The 9,811-nt window shown below is 42.8% G+C and overlaps 3 protein-coding genes across 15 annotated transcripts; 1 reads left to right on the top strand and 2 right to left on the bottom strand.

Moving 5' to 3' along the window:
* Positions 1-98: 98 nt before the first annotated feature.
* On the bottom strand, positions 99-4,664 carry tdg.1 (thymine DNA glycosylase, tandem duplicate 1). 10 transcript variants are annotated; one of them, XM_057051373.1, is made up of 13 exons: positions 4,509-4,659; positions 4,129-4,255; positions 3,906-4,043; positions 3,596-3,668; positions 3,368-3,528; positions 2,932-3,269; positions 2,788-2,857; positions 2,571-2,706; positions 2,028-2,110; positions 1,860-1,954; positions 1,624-1,795; positions 1,395-1,541; positions 99-791 (listed from the first exon to the last, which is right to left on the bottom strand). In XM_057051373.1, the coding sequence occupies exons 3-13, from the start codon at positions 3,946-3,948 to the stop codon at positions 664-666; spliced, it is 1,446 nt and encodes a 481-aa protein (XP_056907353.1). In that variant the 5' UTR covers positions 3,949-4,043; positions 4,129-4,255; positions 4,509-4,659; the 3' UTR covers positions 99-663. The 10 variants fall into 10 exon arrangements, with proteins under 10 accessions (XP_056907353.1, XP_056907350.1, XP_056907354.1 ...); XM_057051370.1 differs by lacking the exon at positions 4,129-4,255 and having other exon boundaries at positions 3,906-4,089; positions 4,509-4,664; XM_057051374.1 differs by lacking the exon at positions 4,129-4,255 and having other exon boundaries at positions 3,596-3,665; positions 3,906-4,089; positions 4,509-4,664.
* Positions 4,665-4,923: 259 nt separating this feature from the next.
* tdg.2 (thymine DNA glycosylase, tandem duplicate 2) lies at positions 4,924-8,383 on the bottom strand. Of its 4 annotated transcripts, XM_057051387.1 has the most exons (10): positions 7,541-7,734; positions 6,777-7,135; positions 6,408-6,598; positions 6,239-6,308; positions 6,033-6,168; positions 5,852-5,934; positions 5,685-5,779; positions 5,444-5,615; positions 5,237-5,369; positions 4,924-5,112 (listed from the first exon to the last, which is right to left on the bottom strand). In XM_057051387.1, exons 1-9 carry the CDS (start codon positions 7,549-7,551, stop codon positions 5,281-5,283), a joined length of 1,206 nt encoding a protein of 401 aa, XP_056907367.1. In that variant the 5' UTR covers positions 7,552-7,734; the 3' UTR covers positions 4,924-5,112; positions 5,237-5,280. The 4 variants fall into 4 exon arrangements, with proteins under 4 accessions (XP_056907367.1, XP_056907369.1, XP_056907366.1 ...); XM_057051389.1 differs by lacking the exon at positions 7,541-7,734 and adding an exon at positions 8,246-8,383 and having other exon boundaries at positions 4,924-5,369; XM_057051386.1 differs by having other exon boundaries at positions 4,924-5,369.
* Positions 8,290-9,410, top strand: LOC130535938 (ubiquinol-cytochrome-c reductase complex assembly factor 6). The gene is made up of 4 exons (XM_057051392.1): positions 8,290-8,418; positions 8,599-8,744; positions 8,846-8,995; positions 9,109-9,410. The coding sequence occupies exons 3-4, from the start codon at positions 8,888-8,890 to the stop codon at positions 9,214-9,216; spliced, it is 216 nt and encodes a 71-aa protein (XP_056907372.1). The 5' UTR covers positions 8,290-8,418; positions 8,599-8,744; positions 8,846-8,887; the 3' UTR covers positions 9,217-9,410.
* Positions 9,411-9,811: the final 401 nt, after the last annotated feature.

The following is a 9,811-nucleotide window of genomic DNA, read 5'->3' as shown; positions in this document are numbered from 1 at the left end:
AGGACAGAACAGGGCAGGGCAGGAAGCCCCTAAATTCTCAGTCACTCTGCTTCAATTTTAACTGGAACATCTGGTCTCTACAACAGCTAAAAAAAACAGAACATTTGGAATTTTTATTGCTCAACAGAATTTACAGAACATTTTGGGAGAAACACGATTTCAGACATTGCTGCCAGGTGGAAAATTCCCAGTTCAGCATCAAATAAAAGAAGGATTTTTCATCCCTACTTGATCTACCTGCACATTTACATGCAGAATTCTAACTTCTGCAAATTTGTGGATATTTAGCCCAAATAGGCTGCTCAATAACAGGAAAAGGAATAACAGAATATTTTAAAATGGACTATTGTTCAAATATATGAACATAATTCTAAAATAACTACAAAAAATAGAAAACAGATAAAATCCTGTAATTTCATAGCACCATGACAGACAAGTGTGATGATCAGTCAAGCTGATCTAAAACCATAATCTGCTGACACGGCAGCAGATGAAGTCTTGCAGCTCTGCAGTCCAGCATCTGGACACATGACCTCCTGCAAGAACAGCCAGGCATCAAAGTCCCTGATTTCACAAATTTAAAATAAGACATTAAGCAAGCAGAAAGTAATAAAACGCAGACAGAATCTTCTGCAGCCACTAAAAAAGCTGTCCAGGCTCCTCCTATACGCCACCGTCCTGTTGCCCCTCGCTGATGTCTGGTATCTGATCTGTATACGACTGTGTCATCCACTGTCCGTCCGGGAGTTGACGTCCTTCTGTGCGGGATGCATCCTCCTGCTGAGGGCCATCTGCAGACAGACCAAACACGGATTGCCTCATGCGTCTCTATTAACCCCCCCACAGAGGATGTACATTATAAGTGCTTAGCGGCCTGTGAGGACCTCGCCACATTCGTTCCTCACGTCGTCTCTCTCTTGACCTTTGACCCCATGGGCTTCCTCAGCTTTAGATCTTTGCCTTCAGGACAACAAACTATGACTCAGGTGTCTATGTGTCGGTCTCTCTCTTTTACCCATCTGTCCATCAGTAGCCTCCTCCTGTCCCCCATACCAGCCTGGTCCTGCTGAAGGTTTCTTACCGTTACAGGTTCTGGGCTCCTCTAAGGCATCATCTTTACTAGTTTGAAAGGCTCCACAGCGTTTTGAGCTAGAAGCTGGAGGTTAAAAGCCGTTTCATTCTTTTGTGATGTGATAAACTGTAAACATCAGTTCTACAGACAGGACACACATCCACAGCCATCATCAATAAGAGAACGCTTCTTTACAGTGTCTTTACATGCAGTGTGCAGCTGCATTGCGGGATTTGTAGTGTGTGTGTGTGGGGGGGGGGGGTAGCCACTGTACTGCAGAGTGTCGCAGACAGTGGTTGGCAGATGTGCTCTTGAACATTACCTGAGGGTTCACCTGAGGAGAACGTGCATTGACCGTTAACCTGGCTCTGGCCTTCTTTAGCTCCGCCCTCTGCATAAGCCCCCGCATAGGCGTCTTCATATCCAGGATCATACTGTTCCTCCTTTATGGCCATCTTCTTGGCATCCTCTGTTGGAAATAATCACCAGGTTGTATGATGACTTAAGTGACACTACGACCTCCAGGAGGGTCCGAGGATGACTCAACTCACCTTTGGCCAAGTCCAGGTCAAAGGAGTACGCCACCTCCTCGATCTCAGGCCTCCGTTCAACACCCTTCAGCTGGTCCCTCAGCTCACGCAGCTTGATGTAAAAGTGGACTTTATCCTGAGCACGAGGGAACTGAGCACAGCGAGCGCTGGATGAAGGCATCAGGAACAGAGCCTGCAGGAGCATCACAATCAGAATCCTTCTGGTACCGAAACGGGTCCAACAGAACACAACTCACCACGTCACAGTCGGGGATCTTGTGAGGCTGTAACCCAAATTCAAGCTTCTGGGGTTTCTTACCAAAGAGTTCTCTACAGAACATTTCATAAATACCTGCCAAAAGAATCAGGAAGAATTAAACTAAAGCTTTTCAGTTTCAATGGATTCTGTTGTACAAACTTCTTACATTTGCCATTGAAAACTGCAATAAGAGGCTTGAATTTCTTCAGCTTCTCCACAAGAATTTTGCCTCCTTCACGTAATTCTTTACTGTTGAGTGAGAAAAATATTAAACGAGGAAAACAAAACTGTAATGGCAAAGTTTAAAGTTGTTTAGTATCGTGTAATTATCAGTATCTTCAGACCAAAACTTGATGCTCATTTTCTCAGGTTGCACAGATGTTTGTATTACGCAAAAAGATGTTGCAATTAAAATAAAACCCAATTATAGACACTATTTTAGTAAAGCAAAAAGAGCCTGCCATTACAAAAGACAACCACTGGGGGCAGTAGTTTACTAGTAATAACATAATTAAACCAGTAATAACACTGATTGATCAAAAAAGTTTAGGTTTAAACCTCAAATCCCGATTTATAACACTAAAATTAAGAGTTTACATTGTCAAACATTCCCATAAAAATGCACAATTTTAATGCATTTTAAGTAAATTCAAGCCTTTGTGGTTTCTAAATTGAAAGCGGTTGGTTTCCAAGAGGTTGGTTTACCCACCTTGAGAGGTCCTTGCTGCCAGGTGTTGCCCTGGCCACCATGTTTGTGAAGCCCATCCTGTACTTGGTGGGCAGGGTGGTGTCGTGCATGTGGTTAAGCTGCTCCTCAGTGAATCCAGACAGAAACAGACATTTCCCTGAAACCACAATAGAATCGGGTCAGTTTCTTTCATCTTTTTTTATTGGACTACATAAATCTGTGCTGTCACATGACTTACAAAAATGATTCCCAGGTCCTGGAAACCACCGTCCAATATAAGCAGCCATCAGTCCTGGATTAATTCCAATCTGAAAGCAAAGAGTTCTTTATTACAGATCCACCAACACTGCTGTTTCTTCCATGAAAGAGAGAGGAACCTTACAATGACATAGTCCAGGTTGTGGTCTAGCAGGTCTGGCAGCGTTTTCTTCATCACTTCCTCCTCCGACATCCCTTTGAAGCGGTCAACTTTTCTCTTTACCTTCTTGAAGTTCTCATCGATCTTTTCCTGTCTGCCATCGGCTGCGGTATCAGTGGCCTTCTTGGGTTTAGGACCAGGTTTGGCCTTAGGTGCGTTTGGGTCCTTGGGTGGTTTTGGAGCTTTGGGAACTTTAGGGGGTTTGGGTTCCTTGGGGACTTTAGGGGGTTTGGGTTCCTTGGGGACTTTAGGGGGTTTGGGTTCCTTGGGTTGGGCTGCTCTTGCTCTCTTTCTGGCTGCAGCTAAAGGAAAAAACAGTCAGATCAGGAGAGTTTCTTCATGTCACAATGAAACAGCCTTCACATGGTAAGATTTATGTCATATAAGAAGCCAACAGTACGTTTGGTTGGTTCTGCAGCTTCCTGCTCGTTTGCCATGGCCTCTGGATTAAACATGTTTAGCAGGGCACCTGTGGGGCCCTCTGGGTTGTGGAAGTGAGGGGTGGGATAAGCACCGGAATACTGAGCTTGAAGAGCCTGAAACTGCTGAGCAGACTGAACCCTGCAGAGAAGAATTATTGAAAAACCTTCATATAAAACACTCACATGGCTTCATTCAAAACACCCACATTTTAGTGATCACAGCCCCTGAAAGCGTTTGTGACACCCTTACAGGCTGGTAATGTTCAGACAGGCATCCTGCTGACAAACAGGTGAAAACAACATATTGAGCTTTAATACACTGATCGAAGTGAGAACATTAACGTACAGTATTAAAAACATCAACTTCTCTCATCACTAAGTCTTTTGAGCTTTCTTGTGACTACATAGATTAGATTAGATTAGATTCAACTTTATTGTTATTGCACATGTACAGGTACAGAGCAACAAAATGCAGTTTAGCATCTAACCAGAAGTGCAAAAGACAGATAGACCGACCACTGATGAAGATACTCTGGGGAGACCACAGGAAGGGAGCCATTCTGCCTCTCCTCCATTTTTAGGATGCTTGGACTTAAGTAGATCAGTTGATCATTTAGATCAGTTCAGGTGTTGAAACATCAGCTGCTGGATTTTCTTGTGATTAAGAAGCAGATATCTGAATGAAAATCGGTCAAAACCACTGAAAGAGTCAGAAGAAATAAAAAGTCAACATTCAAACCATGTTTAAAAAGTTCATGCGCCGAACTTCTTTCATAAAATCCCCGATTATTTTGACATTCGTTGGTTCCATTTAAACAACGAATACAAGAATTTTAAAGATCGCCCAAAAGAAAAACAGCTCCAACCTTTAAAGGACACATAACAGATGAAGAACATGCATCAGACAAACTTGAAACACAACACCTCAGTTTTGGACTAGTAACTTTATAATAATAAACTGTTCCATTTATTTAACCGATGATCTATCACAGACTCAGCTAATATTAGCCGAATGCTAGTGGTTTAGCTAACTAGCAGGGATGAATGGCTTCGCTTCCAGTGCGACTCCGCTTAAATAAACGCTTTCAACTTTGGCATCAGACCAAATATGGAACGAACCTGTTGTCGATAAGACTAGTCTCTACTGGGGATAAAACGCTTCAGTTTCCTCTCAGATTGCCTTCACAACTCACAACACTCGAACAGCGAAAGGCAACAAAGACGTGACAGTACTGCCGGGCTAGTGTGGACGCCGAAAGGCCTCATGTCGGAGAGGTGAAAAATAAATATCTTAGATCAAAGATCAACACTTCTAATTTAGATAGCAATTTTACAATACATATAATACAATGGTATTGTGTCTCATTGTCATTTGATGGATGAAATTAAATATATGAAGCCCATTGTGTCAAATAAAACCAAAATCTCTGACGTTCGTCCCCTCTGTCTCAACAATGGTACGAGCCGCTCGTCTTTTAAACCCGGCAGTCACATTATTGGCTTGTTGTGGGACGTTGAAATTCTTTTATTTTCACAGTTTATTCCACGCAGGTGATATTTAATATTTGTTGTTACAAAGAATACATTCAACATTAAATGCAATTATTTTCACATACAAAACCAGCCGTAAAAATATAATAAATGACAGTAAAATTGCAATCCGAGGTAGAAATTGAGTCCTCTGGAAATCCTAGAAGAGATGTTTTTGTTGAACTGTTCATATCTGCAAAATACCAGGAAAGACATTATCCCACATGCATCAGCCAGCAAACAATGACACAGAGAATAACATCATTCTCAGTCAGTTGCTCTGTGAAGGTGTAAATTCATCATCAGTGAATGCTGGCCTATCTCAGTATACGCGTGTCCTCCGGCTGTTCTCCTCCCCAGCTCAGGAGGAGGCGAGGCGCTGCTGCCCGCTGCAGCTCTCATACTCAGGATCTTCCTGCTCCTCTTTGACGGCGATCCTCTTGGCATCTTCTGCAGACAGAAGCAGCATTGCAGCCTTGAAAATGTCAGACCTACAGGCACTGGAGAAGGTGAGGGCTGTTTACCTTTGGCGAGCTGCAGGTCGAAGGAGTACTGTGTCTCCTGCACGTCGCTCCTTGGAGCCACACCCTTCATTTGGTCCCGCAGCTCCTTCAGCTTGATGTAGAAATGAACTTTATCTTGTGCACGCGGGAACTGTGCACAGCGGGGACTAGACGAGGGCATCAGATAGCACACCTGAGGAGGAGAACCTGTAGTCAGAACCTCAATCATGTCTCAGACCATTGAAAAAGCACCTGAACGCACTGTCTCAGTATCCGGAATTCTGTAGGGCTGCAGGCCGAAGTCCAGGTTTTTAGCTTTCACACCAAATGTTTCTTTGCAGAAGATCTCATAAATTCCTGCACATAAAAAAACTTTAGCCAGCTGTTGAACAAAAACAGCCATCATTAATATTTACATAAAAACTCCACCTTTTCCATTAAATGCCGCAATTAAAGGTTTGTATTTCTGCAACTTTGCCAGCAACTGTCGACCTCCTTCACGAATCTCCTTACTGGCATAAAAATAATTTTAATCTTAAAACATTAGGTGTATAAATCCTGCACATTTTAAACATGTTTGATGATGTGTGTCCCCAGCATCCACACCCACTTGGACAAGTCCTTGCTGCCCGGTGTGGTTCTCTCCACCATGTTGGTGAAACCGATGCCATAGATCTCTGGAAGACTCTGGTCATGTGAGTAATTCAGCTGTTTTTCTGTGAACCCTGACAGAAAGAGACATTTCCCTGAACAGATACAAGTACACGTATTAACAAGCAGCAGGGCAGCATGAACAGGGAGAGGAGGTGAACCTACAGAAATGGTTTCCAGGGTTGGGGTAATGGTGCCCTTTGTAGGCTGACAGCAGTCCTGGGTTGATCCCAATCTGAGAGGAGTGGGGGACAGGAGTCATGTTACAACGACAACACGTGGAAGACAGTTATCAATCATCAACAGTTTAATTTATCTAAATAAAATGACTGACGATCAGAATGTCGAGGTTTGGAGCAATGACGTCTGGCAGCGTCCGGGCCATGACCTCATCGACCGACATGCCATCAAATCGGTTCAGAACTCTCTTGGCCTTTTTGGAAGCTTCGACTTCGGTTCTCTGTCTCTGCTCTGTTTCAACACACTTAGCAGGTCGGCCTCTCTTCTTCTTCGTGGGTGTCACGTCTAGCTCAGCAAGACAGAAGGTGGAGGATGAGCCCTCTTACACAAATCAAATGTTTTAATTCGGATTTTTATTGTGTGATGGGGACAAAAGTGTGACCAAAAATCATAAACTAAATCACTTAAAGTCAGAAACAGATTATGCTGCAGCTGAGGTTTAACCAGACATCCATGTTCACACCTGGAGGTGGAGCAGCAGGTGGAGGCTCGGGGAGAATGCTCCCTGCTACAGGTTGAGGGAGCCGCTGCTGAGCTGGATGATGGTGCTGGAGAGAAGGGTGATGGACTGGATTCTGATAAGCTGGTTCTGTTGAATAATTCTGATAGGCCTGTTCTAAGAGATGATGATTACAGGATGATTCCCATGGGTGGTTCTGATCGGCATGGTTCCTACTGTGGTACTGATAGGCTGGTTCTGTGAGGTGGTTCTGATCATCAGACACCTGGTGTCCAGACATGACAGGTCCATCCCGTGGAATGACTGTACTGGGATACGACAAGACATACTGGTTTTCAGGTTGCTCCTGGCTGGGCTGATACCTATAGAAGATAAGGAGGAGAAGATTTGGATATTTGAATGCAACAAATAACAAATACTGAATGGAAAATAACCATGAATTCTACTGCTGTCGATTCAATTCCGCTTTTCAGCAGACTGAAAATATTTGGGAGCAAATTATCCAATATGTACATTATATATACATGAACATTATGATGTAAAAACACGTAAATGCAGAAAGGTCCACGCAGCTGAAACTGTTTATAACCAAAGCCACCAACAGGAATTTTCCTCCATTTTCCACCATGTAAACTGATATAGTTATTTGTAATAACCGGTTTATTAATTAGGCTTCACGAATGCGACGTTAAGACAAATTCGTCGGATAGCAGTAAGCTAACAACATTACAACGGTTTTACATTAATGAAACGTATGGGCGACATACCTGTCATACATTTTGCTCTTTGTTTATTATATGTATACGTAGAAATCTATATATAAAATAATCGGCGAGTACTCCAAAACACAAAGACAATTTCAATAATTGAGGCAGTGAACAATCAATAAAGTTCAAGATGAAAAAAAAAACGGTGACTATTCCTCTAGCGAATCCTGCTGGTCTGGAGAGGTTTAACACACACACACACACACACACACACACACACACACACACACACACACACACACACACACACACATATATAAACTTTAAAGTGCTGCGTGGCGTGAATAAACTGTAACATATGTGTTAAGATATATATTTTTTAAAATCATAAAAATGCATATCCTGAAATAAATCCATGTTAAATCTGCTTTCTTAACGACATCCTACAACATACCACTAGGTGGGCTAAATAACAATAGCGGCGTTAGATCATAGAAGAAGATGTTACCAAAGATCGCATATTCCCTCAAAACGGATTACTCTGTGTTGCGCAAAATAAAATAATAGCCTACTCCTCCTTTAATTGTAGTACAGTAGCTACTCTTTCTTCTCTTTTTGGGGAAACCATATTGACTACGTTTAAGTAATATCGAGTAATTTATTTATTGTTACTAAAACTATGAGCTCTCTCAACTGATAAATATTCGGATTGGAAAAAGAACATTCTGATATGAAGAAAACAAACTGAGGTCAGTAACAACTTACCGTTTTGTTGTAGTGCTGCAAACACGAGCAGAGTGAGACGTCTAGAAAAACTATCTTTGTGTTAGCTAACAAAATGATCTGTGTCTCAGTGACAGACGAAAAGACAAGTTATTAAATCGTTGTAAACACCAGAAGGTAATTCTTCATTAGAGTAACAATCCTGTTACAATAAGGTAGTCTTTCATTTTCTCTCACGTCAGTCTGTCAGTTGAGTGAATTTGATGCTAACACTCTCGTTCTGCTGTAGCTGTACTTCACTGTTAAAGCTTGTTAATTTACTTGCATGATCTATGTCTATTCTCTCTTCTACCTGCCCCCCCCCCCCCCCCCCCCCTTCTCTTCCCTCTACCCAGCCGGCCATCAGCAGTAGGGTCGCCCTACATGAGCCTGGTCATGCTCAAGGTTTCTTCCCGTTAAAGGGGAGTTTTTCCTTGCCACTGTTGCTTGTTGGGGGTCAGGCCCTGGAATTCTGTAAAGCACCGAGAGACAATTTTGACTGTAACAGACGCTATATAAATAAAGAATGATTAATTGATTTAAAAGCACTGCACTTAACCAAAGACACAGGTATTTAATACTGTTCTGTTTGCTTTCTTAAAGAGAGAGGCAACATCACTGCCCTTGTTCCGGTCACCTTTCGAGATGCCCTCAGGTGTGTCGTGGCCCCGGTACATTAGGATGTTGGGGTCCAGTGTTTTGGCCATGTTTGCAGGAGCTCAGCTTGTCCACTTGTACTACCTGCCAGATCTGGTGTGGGAACTGTCAACTGTAATGTTGTGTTTCTCTCAGTTGTTCTCTACACTCATTGGTTTTGGCTGTCTTGTTGTTTGACTTTCTTCTTTTCTTTTCCGGTTATTTGCCAGAGTATTCCAGAGGTCCCACCAAAACCAGGTGAGCTGCAAACTGAGCTGCTTGGATACAAACTGCGAGCAGAAGCTGCAGCTCTGCAGCAGAAGGTCGACTCGCGATGACATTACAGCCCACCACTGCTGTCACGGACTCCCGCAGCTGCTCCCTGTTAACCAGGAGGGGCTGAAGTTCTGATGTTCATCTGCTGAGGACACTTTTGGAGGACACAAAAAACTTTTCAGAATGTAAAATATGAGGAATTCATGATTTTTTTCTCTGCTGGGCTAACAATAAAACACGAGGGCAATAAAAAGAACATCTTTGTAGATTCTCAATCATCCAGGTCATTGTTATCCAAAGTAAGATTTCTTTGTTAACTGGACTGGGTTTTTTTCTCTCTTGAAGGCTTTTCACCTCTCCAAAAGGCTTCTTTAGTTCTGAAGTCTCTGAGGGAAGAACTTGAAAATGTAGACCTTGTGGACCATTAGCATTCTAATGATCCAGGTGGTCACCTGAGAGTCATCAGCAGGGTTGTTCATCTAGTTTCCGTTTGTGTGCCTCCTCTTTGTCTGCTGGGTCACATGGTGGTGAATCACCAGGTCTCCTGAAACAGTGTGAACTTTTAGATTGTTGTTGGAAGGAAAGGAGGACCGCATTGTATGTAAATGATAGGAAGTCCCTTAGACCACCACTTCTGTTTAAGGATGGTTTTTCCAA

The sequence above is a fragment of the Takifugu flavidus genome, chromosome 13, assembly GCF_003711565.1.
Source record: "Takifugu flavidus isolate HTHZ2018 chromosome 13, ASM371156v2, whole genome shotgun sequence".
NCBI lineage: Eukaryota > Metazoa > Chordata > Actinopteri > Tetraodontiformes > Tetraodontidae > Takifugu > Takifugu flavidus.
This window is presented reverse-complemented; position numbering and strand designations above follow the sequence as displayed.